The sequence below is a fragment of the Pararge aegeria genome, chromosome 12 (assembly GCF_905163445.1).
Source record: "Pararge aegeria chromosome 12, ilParAegt1.1, whole genome shotgun sequence".
NCBI lineage: Eukaryota > Metazoa > Arthropoda > Insecta > Lepidoptera > Nymphalidae > Pararge > Pararge aegeria.
Window position 1 is genome coordinate 10,479,505 of NC_053191.1, and position 24,713 is coordinate 10,504,217.

The window sequence follows — 24,713 nt, forward strand, 5'->3', positions numbered from 1 at the left end:
TTTATTTATTTGATTAATGCGCTATCACAAGAAAAAATAAATTATTTAGCTACTTTTAACGCTCGTTACTTGTTATTAAATGTTATTAAACTATTGTTATTTATAACTTATGTGGGAAAATATTTATAAATAAAAATAATTGAAAATAAATTAAATCTATAATGTCTTCGATATAGTCTTTTGGCCAAGGTTACTGCCCTCTAGGACGTATACATATTATATTTATTTCATATACGAGTAGCTACCCGTAGGTCTACTGCTACTATTTGTGTATTTTTTATGTAAATATATATATACTATGGGTACGGTTATGTTAGTTCATTTTATCTTTGCTTCGTGTACCATCAACTTTTCAACTTTACCAAGTTATCAAAGCTCAGGTTGTCTGTAAATGCCAATACAAGAAATAAATATTACTTTTATTTCTTGTATTGTTTTATACAGATTTATATCATCGGTATCTGATCACCGTATCCCATATCGCCATTTCATTCACTCCTTTGACGATGGAACTAAAACCGACTCGACATGGAACGGGTTGTTTCGCGTATCGTACCAAAGCGGCGTATCGGAACCACGTATCATGATACGCTTCGACATTAGACATACGGCGAGAGGAAACAAACAAAGGAGACATCCTAGATCCGGCTTAACTGTATATACCCTTAGTATAGCTTGCATGGTCACAATCGATACATCGTTTTCTTATATCGAAACAATATCTTGTTACACCCCGTAATCGATAAGCGCTAGAAAAAGGGAACACCCTTTGTATGCCTCGGCATTAAAATTGCTCTTTTCCACGTTTTATTCGCGACTCTGAAACCTACTTAAGCGCCTTTTGTGTAAAAGTAGAGGTCAATATTATGAAAGCTTGGCAATGAAGGCTCCAAATTAATATATATACTAATATTATAGATGAAAATAAGTGTTTATTTGTTTGTTACCTATCAACTATTGATTCTAGAAACGGACAGGTGATGAGTATAGTAATAACGAGCGTACAGTCTTGACTTTTCAAAAGCCTACTTAAAATAAAAGAATTTTGAATTTTGATTCTGTCATCACGTAGAAGCAGCCAGAAACCGTTTGAAGGATGCTAGGAAATAACTTTGCTACCTATCTATATACTGCACAACAGTATTAATATTGACAACATTTTGCAAATGATATAGGTAGACATACCTCCGACTCCGTCACTTTTACACAAAGATTATTAAAAACCAAAATAAAATAGTCAAATTAAAATAATGTTCTATCATACACACATACATGACTGGGGGGAAACTGTTCACCTCTCGGCTAAGAATTTCGGTTTAGATGTATCGCATTTAGAGACAAAGGTAATTTTTTTGAACGCGAAAATAAACGATTCTCGTGGGATTTCTAAAAAAAGCAATTAAACTGTAGGAATAGTTTTTAATACCGTCGAAGTCAAAAGAACGTTCTAGTTAAACAAACTTAGTCGTTGATGCAACTAGGTCGCATGTCCCAAGTGTGCGCAACGTAAGGCTAATGTTTGGACGGTAATGACGGGAGAACGGACGACAATTTCTGTAGACATATTGATGTGATGTGATTTTATAGGTCAAGAGATGACCTTTCAAAATAGTCGATTTCTATAACCATTGTTACGGAAAAGTTCATATCAATTTTAGCGTGACAAAATGTTAAGCAATTACTGTTTTTTTCGGTTTCACATAAGCAATATACTAAAACACTTGTTGCACAGTTTGCTTCCTACACAAAATGTAGACAGTCCTGCGATAAGAAGTGGTATCGATTAGTTCTTGCAAGTTACTCTACCTATCTATTAAAATCTGGTCACGTAGGTTAAAATCCCGTATAAAAAATGACAATTTAAAACCGGTTTATGGGTTATGCTATTGCTGAAATATTTATACTGTGAGCTTAACAAGAGGCATTTAGTTATCACAGACGTTCAATTTTATTGAGGTTTTGAACTGATAAACTCATTAGTGTTGTTTAAATTTTATATTCCTGGCCTGCTTAAAATGGAAGAGCATGGACCTAACATGCCAACACTCCAAAAAAAGCTTTTATACAACTCAGTTATATCTGGTCTGAATATTGTTTAAATTAGTTTAATAATCAAAATATGAAAAACTATTTAAATTTACTTAAAAATTAGTTTATAAAATAAGTAAACAATTTAAATTTTATATTTTACGTACGTACTGTTTGTTTCCTTTTTTGTGTAGGTTAATTTAAGCAAAAACAATCTCCGTATGTAATTTCTAATGATTTCGACGATGATCTCTTCTACTATATTATGTGCAACCTTGGTGTCCTTAACGTTTACTCCTTTCATTGCAGTTAATGTTAACGGATATTAAGCACATTTGCAAATTTTATTATAGTGAACTATTACATTATACACCTGTATAAAGTGGTAACAAAAGGAAATGTAAACATTTAGCCGGTGTACGGTAATAATTGGGTTGTTTAAATGATTGATATTTTCCTATATACAGCGTATTTCCGACTACGGCATTTACTTATAATAAGTACACTAATTAAATTATTGAAGACAGTTGTTATGTGAGATCAGATAAAAAATATATAGTTTCTGTAGAGGTAAGAAGTTGGTAAATACAACGCACATAAGACACCTCATAAGAATACAGAATTAAATAATAAAAGATATGCATGGCACGCTAGAGTCTCGCCAAGTCGAGGAGAAGCAAAGAAACAAAAGCACAATTGTATGCCGTTTCTGAAAGCCTTTTCGCGCTAATTCGCGCTTTCGACCAACACGGCATACTACGAGTATAACTTATATTTAGGCCTACTTGTAATAAATGAATTTTGAATATGAGTATGGTATCCAAACCGCATGCTTTTAAATACATTTGATTACGACGGGGGTGAAACCGCAGGGAGCAGCTTGTTATAAGATAATAGAGCAATAAGAATGAAAAAAAAACCGTACATAATATATGTCAAAGATAAAGGCCGATCGTCCAGCCTAGAAAGTACTTGTGCTTTTTTCGGCAGCACATGCAGTCGGTTGGTTGTAATAATTTAAACCCTTCTTCAAAAAAAGCTTACAATCTTCTGATGGGGTTTACACATTTGACGTGGACGGCCAAGTGGCGCAGTGGGCAGCGACCCTGCTTTCTGAGAGAGACAGCTGGAAAATGTTTGTGTGATGAGCATGAATTTTCGTCAGTGTCTGGGTGTTTATATGTATGTTATAAGTATTTATGTATATTATTCATAAAAATATTCATCAGTCATCTTAGTACTCATTACACAAGCTACGCTAACTTCGGGGCTAGATGGCGATGTGTGCATTGTCGTAGTATATCTATCTATCTATCTATTTTGCATCGTACTAGGTAGGCATATTTGTAGGTATAACTAATACACAATTGGTGAAAAGTATGCCTAATGATTTTTCCGGTTTGCATCAGACAATACAATTATTATGTAGGTATAATTGGCTCAATACATTCCGGCAGTCTTTTAGGCTGCTTTCCATTTCCACGAGCTGTAGTTAGCGATGTTATTTAAACATCGTCGATGTTTCAAAACTGAAAGCGTATATTAAATACTTCCCAGTTCCCACAACATTATGATTTAAGATTTTAATATTTTGTTTTTGCATAAATGCAGTAAAAATGCAATTGAATTAATAACGTGATCATGAGAGCTCGTATATTTATATTTTTTTCAAAAATAATTAAATAACAAATACAGCATTGACCATTGTTTTAACATAAAACAGAATTGTTTTAATACTGTTGACGTTTTTGTTTCTTGTTTCGAGAGATGTACATTGATTTTGCTTAGTCAAAGTTAAGTTTATCTTGTTCTAACAGTTTCTTACGTTTGAGGTAATGCAAAGCGACATATCTCAGTTTATTATGAATATTTTGAAGAAAAAAGACATATGTCGAGTTTTGGATGCCCAATGGTGAGATGAAGATAAAGAATTAGTGAATTAGTATTTCTTTATAAAACGTGCCAAGGAGAGGAGAACCACTGAAGGCAAATGCCAAACCATCTTAATCAGCCCGCGTAAAGTAGGTGCGCGACAACGGATGCAAGCTGGACCCGTTGCTTTATTTAGCCTTCGTTTTTACTTAACTTTGTAAATTGCCTATTCTACTAGCTATTTTATATAAATTCTAAGGGCCTGTCAGGAAGCTGCACCTGTGAATTAATACCTATTAAAATTTCGCAACGTTGACCTGGATATGTGCATGACTCAATGACATTAGGTACTTGTTCTTGCAGTAACTTTATATTCGTATACAAATCACGTCTCGCACATGTACATAAAAACTAAGTCTTATCACTAAACTAAAATTAAATACCCTCCTGAATTCAAAATTGTTTTTATCACAGCTCGTTTCTCATAAACGAGGTTTGCTCATGGGCGAGTTAAATGTAGAATATGATATTCTACATTTAACTAATTCGATATACTAATTCACTTAATAGCCGAGCTACTTATTATCTTTAAGAAAAATCCTATTATAATATTAAGTGTTACTTGAACAATAAAAAAGCTTAGTTATGACTATATATACGCTCTAACATCATAGCTATATATTGACTGTGAGATAGTGATAACAAAAAAACAGCCCGGCTTAGTTTGTTGTAGGCGTTTGGAACCCTCGTAGCTATCACCATCACCTCGCAATAATTTAAAAACATATATCCATATAAACGCTTCATGAGTGCATGTGTGCCTCTAAGAATAAAGAATTTTTGAATTTGAATTTGAATATTGTTTGCAAGTTTCACACTCAGTAAGCAATTTGTTAATTTCCTATCACATGCCCAATTCGTTGTCGTTCAGAGGTTCTATTTTGTAATAGCATTGTAAAAACTTTCACCAGATTTTTCGTGTTACGAATACGCAGTATCTACTTACCTTCCTATTATTATCAGTTCATAAAATGAGCCGCAATTGAATTAAGAGATATCTTACATGAAACAAAAGAATTGCACTTAACATCGGAAGCTTGACTCCAGCATTGTTCGATCACAAGAATTGTGAAAATGTTCCACTTATCAGATGACTTTATGGTTCAAGTGTTCACATACCTTCATCTGCATGAGCATCTGGGTCGGTAGAGTAAAGTACACTCAACATATTCATCGTAGCTCTTATTACATTGTAATAAAGATTACAACTGTCTAAAAATACATCTACACGCCTTCAACAATCACGTCCTTGTTTCCACCGTCACAATGGTTTTTAATGTCAAGTCGCAAACTTTCTTTATTGGGAGATCTTGACAGTGATAAGTTATAACAAAGAAATTGCGTTTATTATTTTTGTAGGGTTATTATGTTTTCTTGATAAAAGTGAATTTTGGTCGTCGTTACCTAACTTTTTTTGTCATCAAATAATTTCAAGTTAAAATCGAAACCAAGAGTTGTAAAACGGGACGCCCGGTGTAAACATCATTTATCAACACACAATCGACATCGGTGAAGTAGAGGCCTGAGGCGTGATGCCACAAATACCGTCATACCGTTTACCATGACGGCGCACGTTTCGATTTGGCTGCTAAGGCATGCCAATAGATTTTACACACCTAAACCTGCCAAGTGCGAGTCGAACTCAGTACGCACTAAGGTTGGTCAACCTGAAAATAAAAACTCTACCTCCTTAAAAAAACCCTTTTGTTCCGAACCGCATAGCGACTGACACTGGACCAATATGTATGTATGTATGTATCTTATTTTTTTTACTATTATTATTAATTAGAACAACCAGAAGCCAATTACACTAAGTAAGAAAACATACACATTATTTAAAAGATATCCAAAACCATATTAGATTAGTTGTAAAAAAAAATATAACGCTTTGCACTTAGGTATAAATAAAATGATTATTTTTTGTAATTATTTTGGTACGTATGGGAAATATGAGAAACAATCGAATTGGCGTATTCATAAGTCGTAGGTATTTACAGTTTGTGACGCACACTAAAGTTGTTCTTTCAGCAAAGTTTGCATTGTCTGGTTGCAATTTACACAGGTTGTTCAAATAACTTACCTTTAGAATAGTTTTATTCTACGTTTAATTACAGTCCTTTGTGTTAAAGTTTAATTTGTTTGAGTTGTATATTTTCTTTGGGAAGATATGAATCCAGTAATACTCATTTTAATTAAGTTTAAAATCGACGGGAATATTTAAACGGCGCAAGCTGAAAAAGTTACACAGTAATTTCATCTGAAATTAATTTTAATACATTTATTTTACGACTAGACGCTATTTACGTTTACCGGCGACTGAGTCATGAAACTTTATAGTGATTGAGTAACCTTTATGTATCCACATCAAGAATAGCCACACAAATAAACATCAAAAGGCAATACAATGAAAACGTAATTAACTCTGTCCCTTTCTATCACCAGGAGTTGGAGCAGGAGAAGCATCTGTTGCGGCGACGACTGGACACCACGCAAGGAGAGTATGAGTCACGGCTGTTGGAATTGCAGAATGACATCAAGGAGCTCACTGCCAAGATCGGCACTAGGGATAACTCAGTTAAGCAGGTAAGTTTGCACGTCTCTAACAGTCTCCGTAAATTTAAGACTATATAGGTACCTACAGTCTGGGATTAAGCAGATAAACTTATCTAACTTTAATCCAACGATCTTGGAATAGTATTCTGAATTTATTGCTTAAGTAATCTTAAAAGAAATCGCATATTTATCACAAGGGATGTGTTTTTCACCGATGTTGTACACCGATTGATTTGTCATTTGGTAGAGGAAGGTCTTTCATAAGTCCCAATAAAATATCCCTTTAACTAGGGAACCGTACATGGAAGAGAGGGTTTTAGGGCATAAACCCACAACGCTCCATCAATGTTTTTGTTTTAATGTTTTATATATAAGAACCGGGACCGACGCATTAAGTATAGCACCGGAATGGTGAAGCGATTTTTTTAAGCTACTACTAAAAATATATATTTGCCGCTCTTGTCCCAACCTCTACTATACTTTACTCCGTCTATAGTGTAATCCGCTCCTCGCCATTTAAAAATTTGAATTCTACTAACAAAAACAATAACTCATCATTGTATGATAGTAAACAAGTACATACTGTCTACCTACAACAAACAAATTCCGACGCCAAAATCAAGTAGGTACCCAACAACAATGAGTGTTGTTGTTGAGTGTTGACCTTACCGTCATTGTTGGTAGGTTTCGGTGTCCGCGCTGATTCGGTGGCGGTTTAGCATTGGACATTGCGAACTAAGCCAAGGCTGTATGTAGTCGCACTAATAGCGCGTAATGTGATTATAAGAATCGGGCCTAAATAACGTTTTTTTTTCAAAATTTCAATAAAAAAGGCATTTAAATTAATATATTTGCTTATTGCGCATTTCTTACAGAATTATAACTTAAAAATCCTTGTAGAAATAAAGGTTTTTTTTTAAACCATTTTTATCGATCCGAAATTCAACTGTCACGGTGCTGGAGGCCATAAAAGTGGATCATCAATAAAAAAAATCTGAACGCTCTCTTTATAGGCTGGCACCCGAAGTTAATAATAATCAATCTGATCGTTAATCTTTTGATGGCAGTTTGATTTTAATATTGCTATCCTTAATTCCTTATTAAATTAAATCTACAGGAGAGAGTAGGAAATATGTAGGCACTACTTTGCGATTCAGTAACTTTTGCAACCATTTGCCAATCGGTAGTTCGTCTTTGAACAAAACTCATGAGGTAGCGACACAATTTTTATATTGAACGAACACTAAAGTGTTCTTAAAGCACCTTATTACCGAATAATTTCACACTCACAAAAAGCTTACCGTCACGTTTCGATCTTAGCCGAAACCTTAAAACTCAAGTCCTTGTTAAATCGTTACTAATCCACTTTGTCTTAAGTAGGATATCACTAATTAGGTATTCCATAATTCAATCACGTTTTTTGTTAGTAAACTGGTAGCTAGTTTTTAATGGAATCTTATAACACGTGTAAAACGTCGTTATTAATAAAACAGGCCAAATGCGACACAGAATGAAATTATTTATAAAAGCGGAAAAAAAAAAAGATTTCTTTGTATGTTAGGGCGTCTACAGAAACAGATTATTTGCAAAAATTTCAATTGTCTAACTTTTAAAGTTCCTGAGATACAGCCATGTGAAGGATAGACGGACGGACAGCAAGGTCTTAGTAATAGGGTCCCGCTTTACCCTTTGGGTAAGTTAACACATTCATGAGACCGAATATGGACGTTAAAATTTCGTTTACTTTGGCTGTATAATTTTTTAAGTACAATAATAAAAAATACTGTTCACTTTTGTTTCATAAACTTACCATTTTCCTAACAGTTAAATCGTTGTAGGTTAATTTGGTAGGCTTTAGACAGGTAGGTTAGTTTATAACAACGTAGTAAAACGATGCTTATCGCCTAATTGGCTTGCAATCCGAAAATGTAATGGAAATTAATTGGCTTCTCGATTTCGCATCAGACGTTTTATTGCGACGGTGTCAATGTCTTCTAACTTCAACCTTCCAAGCCTTATAAATGTCGTGAAATCCACCTAGTAATGGTGTATTTTTATCAGACAACACGATAGCGATCCTATCGTATCGTAGCGCTTAAATAACTCGTGGGTCTAGTGGTGAGCATTTTCGAGTTCAGATTACGGATCCTGAAAGAAATTTCTGCTACCAACCCGAAGTTTGGAAATTGGCAGTGATTCACCCCCGTGCCTCGGAGAGCATGTTAAGTAGTCCTGCGACTAATTTATTTGCGTTCGTATCGTAGCTACCGCCCCATAGGATTATGTGTGTTAGGCAATATTGAGTAGGTCCACCTGTATACTTATATATATCTATATAATATCTCCCGCTTATTACTTGATTATTTTTTTTTTAATATTGTGAACTCCACTCAATTTTAGGTTTTAGAAGCTTTCTATTCTCAGTTTAGTGTTTAATTGCAATAAAAATTATAAGAATATGTCCTTTTATCGATTTATCGTTGCCAGCAGCGTCACATGCGAGCCAGTGGAAATAATCACTCATTTGCCAGCAGTCGCGTTGCCAGTTTGTCCGTTATCCAGCGAGTTATCAGAAAGATTTTTTGATGGCCGACACGGTAGTGAATTTGTTCATAAAAATTGTGTAATTACATCACATAGTTATCTCCCTGATTTTATCGGATTCTCAGGGGAGCAGATGTAGAACCGACGCGTCGGTGATATATTTTATCGTATTTCTGAAGATATTTTATCGGAATCGTATCGGCCAGTAAAAAACACCCTAAAGTTTACCGTACGCTGGGTTTCGTTACGTCTCCTTGTGCACTCTTTGTCATACGATCGTCGAGTACTGCTTAATCTATTTAATTTAGTTTGAGATTATAGCTTAAAGCTAAGGCCAGAATAACAATTGAATCCAAAGCTTTAGAACGAACTTGTTTCTATTGTATGTATTGTACTTTGTGGTAACGGCAGATCCGCCAGAAACTCAGAGTTGGGAGCCCATCGGACACCGCTGGACGGTAAACCGTCGATTCCGGTTATAGCCCACTTGCATTGAAGCAGCGTGGTCTGAAACCTGTGCCCAGCCAGTTGTGTTTGGCCTTTGGGACGTTAATGATGATTATATCGATGATATTTCCTCCTTACTTATTGAATGAATGAATGAATGAATACACTTTTATTGTACACCACATAAACATATAGAAAAGTAGTAAATGAAAAGTATACAATTATTCATGGTGAATGCTATTTTTTATAAAATAACAACAAGTTTCGATATGAAAATATAATGTCCAATATCATTTAAAGGGCACGGTCCGGTCCTACATAATAAACTGGTCGCCATGACATCAGCGCCACAACAAACACCAATTTCCCTGAAGTGGATGTACCTAGCTATTGAAGTGGTCGGTAACCCTGAAAACCTGAAGGTCATCGCGCCGCTGTAAATTAATTGGCAGTTCAGGCTAATGGATAAGTCAATATAGATATTATTTATGCGTTGATGGTAGGCATGATTAGGCCTAAGTATAATGCTGCCCTTGTTATTTCAGGATGCCACATTATTATATGCCTACTGTACCTATGTTTTAATTTAAAATAGTTTTTTTTTTTGTAATAATTGATGAAACAAGCTGATGGCCCTCGTGATGGTAACTGGAAAACCATCACCTATAGACGGGGCAAGACTTTGCAAGTAGAGGAGTGGTTATAAATAATTATTTCGAAACGTTACATAGTGTTTGAATAAAAAGTATATTTAGGCAATATTCAAAACTTATTCAATTAGCTAAACATATCAGTGAAAAAAAAGCTTTTGAAACATCTTTAATACCAATTGTCAATGAATGGTCGAAATTGTAACAGATCCCGCGTTGCTAACTCTCTCTCTAGGGTTCTTTTTATAGAATCAAAATAATATTATTACAAGTCAAATTTTTGATTGAAAATATAGTAGGCATTACGGCAGCCATTTGCTGGTTTTCTGTTATGGAAAAAATACCACTTTTACCGTTAAACTTGTAAAGTTGTATTAAAAAATTTATATTATTATTTAATTAACCGCAGTGTCTACGTAACGAAAAATACTGGACTGGTCCGCCAAAATAAGTTTTTGCATGTGTCGAGGTTTGTATTAAATCCTTGCTCCCTTCCCGTCACCATTTCCACACAGTTATTACCTCTCTTGCGTAACTGCATCTAGCAATTACCATTGTCAACAATTTACATCATAGCGTTAAGCGGAAATCTCTGCCAATTAGGTTTTTTTGATGTGCAGGAAGCACCCTCGGATACGACCAGGGTCAAACACGGATATTCGAACCGACTTTACCGTAAAACCTCATGCCATCATAGACAATTGCAATTTGCTTGTCACTCGAAAATGGGGAAACCATTGCGACCAACTAGTGTCACAGTATGGTGCAAAGCCAAATGAAATATATATAATTTATTTTTTTCATACAAACGGTGATGGAAAACATCGTGAGGAAACCTGTATGCGAAAGCCTGCCTCCATAACGTTCTCAAAGGCGTGTGAACCAACTACCAACCCGTACTTGGTTAGTGTTGTGGACTACGGCCTTAACCCTTTTCATTCTGAGAGCTGGAGACCCTTTACCTGTAGTAGGCTGGTAATGGGTTGCTTATGATGATGATGAAGTTGCTTAAAACACGGCGGTTTAAGATAAACTAGCTGACCCGTGCAACTTCGTCTGCACCAAATCGGTTATTACCGGACAACACGAATAAAATGAATTTTTTTAAATATGAATCCTAGCTAGTTCAATTTATCGCCCCCGAAACCCCCAGTATACTAAATTTCATGAAAACCGTTGGAGTCGATTCCGAGATTCCAAGATATAAGATTCTTAATCACAAGTAGGGCGATACCGAAATATTGCCTAGATAAAACAGCGCATTTGATTACATAGCCTACTTTGACCGAAGTTAGTAGCTGGGAATCCCACACACCATGTTTGTGGGATCTTTACCTGTCCTTGGTCTTTCGGAGAGCCTACTATTTTTGGCAATGGCAATGGGCGGAGCACGTATCACGGGTGAACGATGGGCCTTGTGGTTATAAGATGCTGGATTTGCGACCCCACATTGGAAAGCGCAGTCTTAGTACACCAAGGTAGATAGACATAAAGCGCACAGCGTTGCGGTAAACCGTGGAGATTAGAAGTCCATACTTAAACTTAGGCCTAGAAGTGAATGGATATCCGTTAAAATCATGATGATCAGAAAGGTACTCTGTGCCAAGCTGTGTAACACAAGGAGACTGTGGATGAATATTTAGCTAGCAAAATCATATATTTATATAAAAGTGTGCCACGATTGATTTTATACGTTACTATCTGCAACGATCTACAACGAGCAAATCGCAGAGTAAACGGAAGACAATTATATCGTGGTGCGCATTTTAGCGCTACTGATCTAGATTAAGGGATCTCAAAGGTCACTTAGCATTTGCTTCATAAAAACTACTTACTCAGACAAACTGAAGCGGTTAACGTCACAAACGGAACCTGAGAAGATAATACACTGTACGTAATTCATTGTAAAGTTTGCAACATCTGTCATTGTTTCCGTAACCTTCCAAATTACGTAGAAAATACTGCTGTTTCGTCAATATTTCCGAGCAGACTCGGATTTAAAACTGTTTCGTCACCGTAAGGATTGTTTTTGTAGATTTTACATTTTGATTAGCATGAATGCCTTCAAGTTCTCGGTTACATTGTCCTTAATCTCATTCAAATCTTTAATTTGGCAACAAACATTTTTCTAAATTTTGGCCATTCCAACCTAAAAAGTAGGATGCTACGAAACATATTCAAATTATCTTATTCAAAATCTATATTTGGCTTTGCCATTTTTGGGAAGGCCTTGACAAGAAGGCTATATATTTCAGACAGCATCAAGTAGGTACTTAGGTGTTTATTATCTTCAGTCACGCTTTCGAGTCAATAGTGGCAAAAGCTATACCTATCAGAAAAATTTTAATCCCATTTATTCTTATAAGAATAAGGGACCCACTTGACTGGCCAGTGCGGGTTCAGTTCAGGTTAGTGCGGTTTAAGGTCTTACTCTCCCGTTCTCCCATATGAGAGAGGCATATACCCAGCAGTAGGACCTTCATAAGTTTTTTTTTACTCTGTTTCAGTGTAGCCCTTGACTGCAATCTCACTTGGTGGTGAAGTTATTATACAGTCTAAGGCGTACTGGTTCGGAAGTTAGCAAAGTACCAAGCGATACAGCGATCTGTGTCGATGTCGATACAAATTAACGTTTCATCGTTTAACGCTTACCATATTTCCTAATTCTAGATTAAATGGAAAAGAAAATACAAACGGGCCACTAGATAATTATGTCTACCCATTTACTCGTCTTATCTCATTGAAATATGACAATAAAATGACACCAAGACTATGATTTCGTAGCGCACATGTTAGGCCATCTGGATCCGCAATCCCCCGTTGAACATGCTAACCAACATACCCCTAGGAGTGTCAATACATACCTACAGCATAAACAGCCGTAAGCTACAGCGGTTGATGGCATTGAGTTAGAAATTGATTTATGCAAAGCTCAAGGGCTTCAAGATTTCAGTATTTGATGTTCCTGAGAAAAACGCGTGTGTACTTATGTACACGCGATAGACGTTAAAAAAATTTATCTTTCGCCTTATTCTGCGTTTGTAGAAAAAACAACAAACAACAATAGAAAAAGGTATTTAATACATTGAAAGATTTACGAGTATTATAACGCATTATCTAGTTATCTCATTATCGGAAAACAAAGTTTCATTATTAAAATTTGAGATTTTTGTTTGTACAATTGAATCAATTAAATCACCGGAATGAGCCCGCAGACTTTGACAATTCAAAGTGTACAGATTCAAATCTTTTATTGAAAAACAAAATTGTTGACTATAGCTAACTTCAGGGTGTCGGTTTTACGTGACGGTGTGCGCGCGCGAAAATTTACTCTCATCATTTTTCCTTAACGCGCCGAGAGTATAACTTCAAAAAGGTCTTGACAGACGGAAAAATAAATTAATGTCGGTTTACTCTTCTTCGTTTCATACTACAAAACCCAGTATGTAGTACTGGGTTGTATGTACGCCCTAAGCGGGACTTATAAGGATCCTTTTTATAATTTATATATTTTATATTCCTTTTTCCTTATAAGGTAAAAGGATCAGTCATAGGACAGTGATAGGACTGTTATGTTTTAACACCAAAAACGACCTTTGATGGTAATACGTCAGTATGGAATTAGCAAATCCATACTGACGTATTATAATTAAAATTGCGTGATTTTTTTAATTTTATGCAAACTATTTCAATTAAAGATTTATTGTCGGTTGTTGAGTAACTGAACTAAGTTGCATTACATAAAATTTTATGTTTCAAATCATGTACAAACTTTGATGGATAGTAAAATAATCATTGCTAAAAAATTACTTTATTAATTTGTATTTATATTTATAAGGCAAGCTTTCTCAATAAATAAAGTTTGCAGCATTTTAATGTATTTACTATTTAAATTCGGTAAAAACAGCAACAAAGTCATAAATTTTATTGATATATCGTCGAAATTCACGTCTCTGATAAATTTATTACTAAAGAAACAATTTTATTTGAAAGTTTATCTATTATAATTTCATTTTATTATATTTATCGAAAGTTTATACTTTTACAAGGCATTGAGTCATTTCAAAATGTTGAATGAAGTGTCTTAAATTTAAGTATATTTGATAAAATAAGTTTAATTAAGTTTTAGATATTGTTTAAAGAAATCTTAACTCTTTACTTTACGTGCTTAGGAGATAAAAGTTATTCTTGCTAAATGTAGATTTATCTTGCATTGCATTTAAAAAGTCAATTTATTAGACTAACTTATATTTAAGTTATTGTCAAGAAAAATTTATTTTAAATTTTCTATCTCTTTACCCGGCTAGGACAAAGAAGATAATAGAAATATTAATAAATTCCTACAAAAGTGCCAATGCCAAATATTTATCTATGTTTTATTTATTAATATATCCTTACTGTTTCTTTTCCTGTATTTTATACGTGCAATAAAGTTTTTCTTCTTCTTCTTAATATTCAATATGGCGGCTATCGTTTTTTTTTTAAACGTTACTAGGCGTGTTGTTTTGTTTTGTTGTTATTGTTTGTCCGCATTTTTTGTGTTTTTAAAAAATCCCGTCTAAATCAGTGCAGTGATAAACAAAAAAAATCTTTCGCGACAGTATATATACCACTGTATTCCAGATGTTCATATGAAAATTCTTGTTACAGAGAGATGAAGAGAAAGCCGGTTTGATAGCAGAGCTAACTGCGCAAAATTCGCGTCTAACGGTGCAGTTGAAGGAGTCATCAGCTACGGAAGCACAACTTCTGGCGCAACTTGAGGGGCTGAAGGATCAGTGCTCTATTAGGAAAACTAGCCTGCAGGTACGAAACAAAACTTACCTATTTCAATTGAGCACAGTTAAAATTGTACGTTTGTTTTTCAACGTTTTGCTGCTTTGATTTATCGCAACCAAATCAAGAAAATAAATCCTTATATCTTGATTAGTTTAATCCTTATAAGTTGATTTGTATTTAAATCAAGCAAACTGTTAAAATTATGTTGTCCTTATCTTATGGTACCATGCTGGTATCGCTACTAAGCGCCTCAAATAAAGGCCTTTTGTATTCTAATACTACTTATTTGTATCGGTATCTGTTTTTCTTTTATTTCCTTAACTTGTAGTGGTAAGGAAAAATAATGAATAGATAATTTTATAAGTACTTCCATCATGGTGGTTTAAAGACGACTCCGTCTTCTTCTTGCCCTTATTCCACGCTATTTAGTGTCCGACTCCACATGATTACTTCTGCAAACTTGAACTTGGATCTGAACCTGGCAAAGCAATGGCAAGATTAGATGCCTCATCTGAAGAATCTCAGTAACGTAACCATCGATCTTGAGTTGACAATGGCATTATAGCGACAATGAAGATAACCGACGCCAGCGAAGCGGCCTAGTCATCAAAAGCCTACGCAGTCTGGAAAGCAGTGACACCTAAAGGTGAAAAGAGCACATATGCTATCTCCTATCATGGCCAGATATCTCTGTTGAAGTTTTGCATAAATCCCGAGTTACAAGCGGCAATCATGAGAACTAGACTCGCCGAAACAGTCATAGAACGAAAGAGCAAAAGCCCGAACGAAAACCAGACTGCAAAGTTTTCTGGACAAGCAACAAGACAGGATACCTTACCTGGATACGGATTAGGGCTCGGTCATACATCGCCTGACCGCAATTATATAGTGTATCGCCATCCTCCAGCGTCACTGATTTTCGTAGGTTTTCAAAGAAGTCGAATTAGTCAACTACGCGACACGGGACGTTGCAGCAGACATCGACAAAAACCATCGTTGGTTTATGGGACCTGATATTCTACGAAGCTGAAGAACACTGGTAAATCTCCACTACAGATAGAAGAACCCTCTAGTGATGGAAAGATAAATCACGCGACCGATGAACAATAAAGTCTTGTTATTTTTGGTTTTTACCAAAGACCTCGTCGTACGCCAACCCTCCCTGGGAATGAGGAAAAGCCCAACTATAGGTAAAGAAAAGAATAAGAATCGTTAATGAAATTTATTTAGGTTGTCTATAAAGTTGGTTTACTGGCGATAATTTCATACTCTGGTAAAATTTGAACGTCGCGTTATCTCCGAGTGGAAGAGAGATAGATGTATCACAAGCCGAACTCTTAGGCCAATCGCGACTCTATTGCTTGTTCCGCGCTCTCGCTTGCACAGTTGGAACGTGACAATGAGTCATGATCTTTTGTGTGTGAAGTCAATATCTGTTTCTTTATCACAGGATCATGTGCAAAGTTTGGAGTCCCTGAAAGCTGAGCTGGCGCTCATGAGTGATAAGAGGTCTGATTTGGAACGAAGACTGACCACTTCTCACCGCGATAAAGACAATTTGATCCAGCAACTTGATGAGGCAAACGACAGAATCGCTGCTCTTGAAAGACAACTGAAAGAACAAGTAAGTTTAAATATATCTTAGAAGTACAGAATATTAGTAAATTTTAATAAAGCAAGAAACAAGTGTAACTAAGTTAAATTAAATGAAAAAACTAAAGTTTCGAAACATCATTAACGCATTGATTCTAGACGTCTTGTTTCAAGTATAAAAAATCGTTCAAGTGCGTGTCACAGCGTGCGTATAAGATTTAACTTGGTGTGCGAATCCAACTCGCACTTGTCCGGTTTTTTATTATTTGTTGTTATAGCGACAATAAAAATAAGTTCACACTCTATTAAAATTTGAACTCTACCAATTACGGTTTATGAAACGCAGTCCACCGACAGGCAGACTGACGGACGTCGATGAAGCTGGGAGTAAAAACAAATATTTAAATTTATTTCGGTTAATAGTTAATGCTTGCCAAACATATGAGTGTGTCTACTCGTACTCAAAATCAATTTGCGTTTTGGTTTCACAGACAAGTCTCAGAGACGGTAAATAATGTACCTCTAAAGCCTGTAAAGTCATATGTCGGTTTTCATTTACACGTTGTTTATAGGTGCGCTCGTGCGTGTAAGTTAATGTCATCATAAGCAAGTTATAAGCGATTCCAAATCTTCATAGTTTAGAGATGATAAATAATTAATAATCTGTGAGTTTTTCTGTAAGCATTTACTTTGTTATGGTCTATGATTTAGAACTTGCAATTATTATGGCACTTTCTGGAACAACTGTTAAATAAACCGTTATGCATCGAATCACTAAAATCCGTGCGTAATGGTTTCGTACATTCTGGATTGTAATATGCTTTAGTGTATTACAGTCCGTTATATTTATTGCTAAATTAAAATTATTAGTATAATAATGTATAAAACAAATATATAGCGTGTAGGTATATTTTATTGGTGGAGCAATTATTTGTTCTGAATTATCTCTGTTCTGGTCCGGTGAGAGGCTGCGGCCATGGCCAGTACCACCGTACCGACAAAGATGCGTCGCTAAGTGATTTACCGTTACGGAACGATTTCGCTTAGAAACCGATTGAGGGTATGGGTTTAATATAACTACCAGGGAGTACCCTAACAAGTTAGCCCGCTACCATCTTAGACTGCATCATCACTTACAACCAGGTATGATTGGAGCAAAAGGCTAACTTGTATTGGAATAAAAAAAAAATTAAGTACTGTTGGCTTTTTTTAAACAAGCTGGAAAACAGAACGGAAGTCAAATTGCACCTACATATTCTATAGATGTATAGAACATACCACTGAGAACATTAAACCGCCATTGTTATTTTATAGTTTGTTGAACTACCATTCATTGTCAATATTGACCGGAACTTTTAATCCTTCGAAAACCCACGGCAAATAAAAATATTGACCAACTTAAACATGCAAAAGCTAAAAAAACAATAAAATATTTAATGATTTATGGTTCTTTGTACCTATATCCGAATGAAATACCTAAGAGATATAGGTTTCTGATGTTAAGAATACACATAATGTTCCTTTTATAATAAGATTTTCTTTTCATCTTTACATGGTATAAAACAAAGTCATATTCCTTTTTTCACTAACGACGAACATGGCAATGCTTAAGAAAGTAACACCTAATCAAAGTAGATTCCTAGGCATACATTTACCTTTCACCAATCATTTTCACTAAAAAAAACTTTTATAGCCTAACTTGTCTATGGTTCTTGCCACAAGGTGTGGTATTGTGTTTGTATTATCATATTTTTCATTTTCATCCGGATTTAGAGTTATTAAAAGAAAAAAAAAATACTTTTTTTCATCTGTCAAGTGTCATTTCACGAATCCCCTAAACTTTACGATCAGCCAAATCGGTGTTGTTACTTTAGACGGCGCCTAACTTCGTTAGACATTCAATAAGAGTTAGTGAAACGTTTTTTTTCTCTGGGAATCACCTAGACACGAGGCATCCGATTAAGGCGATTCCTAAGTTTTTTTATTTATTTTATTTATACTCTTTATTTGTGAAAACTAGCATTAGATCTTTTTAACTAAGCAACTGATTTAAATGCAGTCTTCAGCAATATAGGAAGTAATTCCAGAGGAAGGTTTTTATGTAGTATATATGCATATAATGGTTAAGAAAAGCCAAGAAACAAACATATTTTTGTTCGCTAACGTTATGAGCGCTGCACGCTGAGTAAACCTTAAAATATAGATTAAATTGATATACTTTAAATAAATAATAAATTGATATAAATATCCAAAACAGATTTTTATTTAATTTTTGTCTGTCTGTCTGTCCGGCCATCACGTGAAAACTACTGAACGGATTTAAATAAAATATGTTATAGTGGTAGCTGATATTCCGGGTCAACATATAGAATACTTATTATCCGGATAAACAATAAGTTTCCTCCGGGAAATGAAGGACTGACACGGCCTTGGACTCCGAAAGCGGGGTCGCTGCCCACTGTTCCCATCGGCCGACCTATACTAATATGTATACAGCAAACAAATTTTTCTCCGTCAGAATAAGACGTTAATACAAATTTGCGTCTTATTCTGACGATAAATATGCAAATATAAGAAATAACCAACATGGTATATTTTCTCCAGGAACACTTATATCTGAACACCCTTAAAGAGCTGGAACGCCTCCAAAGATCCCATGACACGCTCGCCGAGCGCGTTGGGGCTCCGGACGCGACCGACGTTACCGACACGGCGCGCTCCTTACACGCAGAAATGGAAACCGAACCGGAAGAAGACGACAATAACTGGCTGAGAAGTGAGGCTGTTCAGGTCTTCAAGCAGCTAAGAACCCTTGCTTTGCAGCTAAATACCGGACACGATGACGATTCAGGTAAGGGATTTTCAATATGATTAATTTCTACGATAACTTGATAATATAGTTCGATCGTCTCTAGCGATTCCCGGCCATTTTGATCCGCTTTCTACACAATACACTTCGACCCATCGTGTTATATTGACCGCCCGCACAATTAAGCTGAATACCGGGCGCGATAACGATGCGTGTACGGGGTTTTCTATACGATTCAGTTTTTTGATTCAAGTAATCGCTTGAATCCTAAGAGCCGTAGCACGCAGTAACATAACTTCTAAAATGAGTTATTGCATTTAATTTGCTCCTAAAGTCCGTAGCTTGTTGGAACCATTCTCAAAATTGGGCTAGAAAAGGTTTTCTTTCAGAGATAAGCGCGTTCAAATACCAAAGCAATGAAAAACACTTTTCCCTTTTTTTTTAATTGATGTAGAAGGAAGAACTATTTGTAGAATATATATTTAATTTACTTCAATAATATATATAGAATATATATTATTGAAGTAAATTTTTGCCGACAAAGACCTGTAACAAAACGATAAAGCGTTCCGGTGAGAGGCCGCGTGAAAATCGATATGAGAGATATTTATATAAATTAAACTATCACCAGCTCCTAACAGGCTAGCCTGCTACCATCTTCGCACCAGGTACGAGTTACCACCAGGTAAACGGGGCATGTGATACGAGTTAACCGGTAGAAAACGTCACGTAACCAATAAGCGTTACGCTAGCTCCATGCGAATAAATATCAACCTCCTTTTATTCTAGGTCTAACTTGTAGTTGAATAAAAAAGATGAATGGTTTGTACCCGACTTTCACAAGATGCAAAGATGCACATGCAAAACTCTGGCATCTGCAAGTATAATGCCTTGTAATACTGTATGAAATTGAAAGTCGTAATTTGAACGATATAATGATGCATGCATTACTGCTTACTCTATATAAACTTGACAAGATCAAGTTTATATTTTAGGTGGTAGTAGAGCTTATTCGACAGAGCTCGTCAGGTCAGCGCTTAATACCGCTTTGTCTATTTCTGCCGCAAAGCAGCTTGATAATAATGCTGTGTTCCAGTCTGAAGAGCGAGGTTGCTGATCTTATTATAATTACAGGCACTTGAGGCTTAACACCTACGCCTCAGGTTGACAAATACAGGGCGGCTATTTGGATGACGTGTTCTTTGCATGCCTTGCGAAGTGTACATTATACATGTCGCACCATAATTTTGCGCGACAAATTTGTCCCGCAACCGACACGTAAACGACGCATCCTGCGTCCGCGGTGGCGTCTAAATTTGCTCAAACCGGCGGCGGCTCTTGAACGGTCGTAAAACACAAAACCGTGTACAAGGTTAAACCATGGGTTAAGAAAATTGTCACGGCGCAGCGACCGCTCCTTAACCTAGTTAAAAAGGCGTTTTTAGCTAGGCGGATGTGCGCAAAAAATAAAACAGTATGAATCTATTGGATTTAGATGAGCAGGCGTTACTTTGCGGAAATCCATGATGTATCATGAAAATTAAGCCTAATTTGCTATATTACGCGAAAAGCAGGAGAATCTGTATAGTGTAATTTATAATTTCTTCAATATATAACCACACCAATGAAATCTTTGGCAATGGGAAGCGAAACGTGCGTAGAGGGCACTCTACACACGTTTCGCTCCGAAACCGGAGCATCCTCAGGAGATGTTGACTTTACAATGCATAATTGTTAAGGTCTTAAGGTGATGAAACTAATAAAACCATAATAAATAGCTAATTTTAATTAAGAATTAAGAAAAATGAAACTACCTTAACAATAGGACTGCTGAGCTTGGTGATCTCCACACAATTTTCACAGTGTGGGACAAGCCGTGACACCACTACACAAAGCACCTCTGTACTTTATACGGTGCCCGGGTTCGGAAGCCCTGGGTTAGACATTTTGGTTTGGTGTCAGCTAGTTTACGACTTCTAACCTCTCTGCACGAATGAGAACCATTTTGATTTTGTTTTTTAAGCCACTACTAGTTAGCCTTACTGCATTCTAACCAGGTGCGATAACGATGGTAGCAGGCTAACCTGTTCGCAGTGGCGTGCACTTCATGCATGCACAAAAGCACTGCCTACCCTAAAATTGATATATAACCCGTATAAGAGCAGGATTTTGTTCCGTGTTATGTTATTTTCCTGCTGTATGCATGCCCTGGTAAGAAACACTGCGAACGCCACTGCCTGTTCGGGGTATGGCAGTTGCCAGTTGATACGCGGCATCAGCATTCGGGGCCTTGTTGATAGGTTGGTAACTAGCCACTGCCGAAGCCTTCCACCAAATAACTGTTATAAATATATTATTCCTGCAGCAGTACAAATAAACGACACAGTTAAAAGACGATAAAAATAATCGAAAGCTATTAGTATCGGCCGCGTTTTTGTGTATACTCCAACGTAATGCCAATATGAATAACGTACAGTGGGTCACACGGTAGTAGTTTCGTACAATTTTAGGTCTAGCTATAAATACTATAAGAACAATCCATCGTTGCCAGTTGTACATCACGCGATCGAATCGATACTCGGTCGTAACACGCATGGAATGGACTAGTTTCTAGTTATTAACTGCGTCAGATTTACCGCTTTGAGGCTTATGTGCTGTATTATTGATTAAAAAAAAACAAAAAATTGTCACACGGTCTGTGACGACTTGGCGTAAATTTCACACACTTATTACGCGAGTCTTACCTAGTCGCACTTGGCCGTTTATTTTCTACTTTAAGAGACTTGCGCGCAATGGTGACGACCTGCCATGTATATGAAATGGCCGATGACACGATCATAGTGGTTCAAATCGCGATCAATACGCGAAAGTCGGTATAGGTCAAAAAAGTCATAGCTATCCCTCGGCTCTACGTGTTTGATCCCTCTGATGTAACATGAACTTATTGTTCTTAACAATTATATGAAATTAACTTGCTTCTAAAGACTTGCTTCTTTAGCTTTAAAGCCCACCTTTTGGAACACCTTGAAATTTCTTTACGCATTAGTAGGTACTTTATCGTTTTTTTAACCGAACTTTTACTAAGAGATATGTTCTATGTAGGTATGTGTTTATTCGCCGATCTCTCCTCCAATGAATGAGGACCGATTTTGAAAATACTTATAAACTACTGATTAATTCTGATTAATTCAAATGAAACTTCGGACGATTTTGAGGAGTGGGGATGAACGTGTATGAAGTAGGCCCATAGGTGGCACTTTTCATGCATACATAAGAATTACACGGTAGTGAGATGATGGCGATAGCCACATACGTAAACTTAAAACTAAAGCTACGAGGGTTCCAAACGCGTCCTGGTCTAAGAGGAAGCCTTACAAACTTAGCCGGGTGTTTTTTTTGTTATCACCATCTCACAATGTCATTTAAAATTATAATTGCGATTCCAACGATTCTTTCTTTATCGAATACTATTCTTTGTAAGTGATAGGAGCTGAGACTTATGGATACCAAATTATCTTTCAAACTTCCAAAGACGGGCACCCATCCGATTAATATGTAGTGCTGCTTTAAGCCAAACATTATTAATGCCGTCATTTGTTCTAGGGAATTCAAAGTATTTTAAATGAGGCAAAACGGGAGTAAGTCCTCGGGACGGGCATTTGCGATTGGCAATGTTTACGTGATTGAAAGTATAAATAGTGGGTGACAAAAGCTCCAAGAGCAAGATCACATATTTTATTATTTGCGAAACGCTAAATTGCTTGGCGACACTTCCCAATCGGAGGATGGCCTAGTCACTAGCCACGGAAGAAGCCTTCTATCGAAAAAGTTGGGTTTATTTATATCAATTGTTTTTACCTACATAAATAAATAACTACAATAACCCTTTGTTACAATATCCTCATGCCGTGGAAATTGTATCACTAACCGAATTTAATTATTTAGTTTTACTTCCTCAACTAAAGCACAATAGACAATAGGTATTACTCATGGTACTCTGAAGCACGAATTGTTTCAAAAAAATTACGTTCACAGACGCGACTTTCCGTAACGATTTACAGAGCTCAGTACGTCACATATTTTAAGCCTTTTCCTTTAAGGATTTCTTTCTCCTACCTGTGCCGTGAGGTGACGGCAAATCAAAGTATAATTGTCACCACTTCTCTTCCCGCGGGTGTCGTACGAGACGACTAAGGGAATATGACGGAGAAAGTGTAGCAGCGTCCTGTTACATTCACTCAGACATTCCGTCATTACCATCTACTTCGGTCACCAACCCATCTGCCAATTGTGATGAGGCCTTTAGCCCGGCAGGGGCCTGTTATCAGTTGCGTGCACAGGGTCATTGACCAGGGTATGCATACATAAGGAAGATGGCTTAAAATGGAAAAGTCCTTCGCCTTTATGAGTAATATAAAAAAAAATGTAGGGTAGGCAGTGCTTTAGTGCATGTATGAAGTGCACTTCACAGCCTGTTATAGGCTATTATGTGATTGATTTAGTGATCTAAAGGGAAGTGCAATTTGGGGTAAATTAAAGCATATTTTTATATCCTATACCGAATTCGAATTTAAAATATTTTCTTTTGCCCTTAACGCCTACTTTTAACGTTTCTAAAATCCGTTTCATAAAAATTAAGGCAATAACCAGATAGTTTAGTTTATTTTTATGTAAGTTTTAATATTAAAAGTTTGGCTGATCAGATGACGTAAATCATTGTTCTTAATAAAATAACATAAATAATTGACATCGTTTTATATGCAACCCTAAAATTAGAAGCATGAAATAAATAAATTTCAACATATAGTTCGATTGAATGTCATATCCTTATAAAGATAACGTCATGGTAATATTATGTCTTACCATTAGCAAATTTAGTAAAAAGTTATAGTACATTTCATGGATTACTTATTTAAACCAGTTAATAGAAATAAAAAAATTTATTACTTATACAACTTTAACCTTAAAGCAATTTTTTGGATTTACTGTACTGGCGTGATCACTTTTTTCAAGTGACCTATGAAAGTATTTCGATGCATGACAGCACTCTTAGGTTGGTCATACACAGGAACTTAATGTCTTATACGGAACGCTTAAATGTTTTTTGTATGGCTGTGTGTATATCTCCTAATAATTCAACAGCGATTGCAAATGCATTTTTGTGGTAGAAACTAACGTTGCAGAGGGAATAACTGTCCTAGAGCAGTTGAAAGCTCAGTATACAAGTCAGTGTATATCTTGCAATCACGGGCGTACCCGGGGGGGCAGGGTAGGCCAGCTGCCACCCATGAAAATCTCGCAGAAAATGTATGCACTCTCTTAAAAATGTTTGGCGGCCAAGATAGAGACAGACCTACATATATCCTAAGGGCAGAGAT

The 24,713-nt window shown here is 36.1% G+C and overlaps 1 protein-coding gene across 1 annotated transcript in view; it reads left to right on the forward strand.

Moving 5' to 3' along the window:
- The window catches only part of LOC120627786 (bicaudal D-related protein homolog), a 100,900-nt gene that overhangs the window by 62,235 nt on the left and 13,952 nt on the right, over positions 1 to 24,713 (forward strand). The window contains exons 2-5 of the mRNA XM_039895813.1: positions 6,403 to 6,543; positions 14,805 to 14,960; positions 16,384 to 16,557; positions 19,131 to 19,377. Coding sequence (XP_039751747.1) covers positions 6,403 to 6,543; positions 14,805 to 14,960; positions 16,384 to 16,557; positions 19,131 to 19,377 — 718 coding nt within the window. The remainder of the gene's footprint in view (positions 1 to 6,402; positions 6,544 to 14,804; positions 14,961 to 16,383; positions 16,558 to 19,130; positions 19,378 to 24,713) is intronic.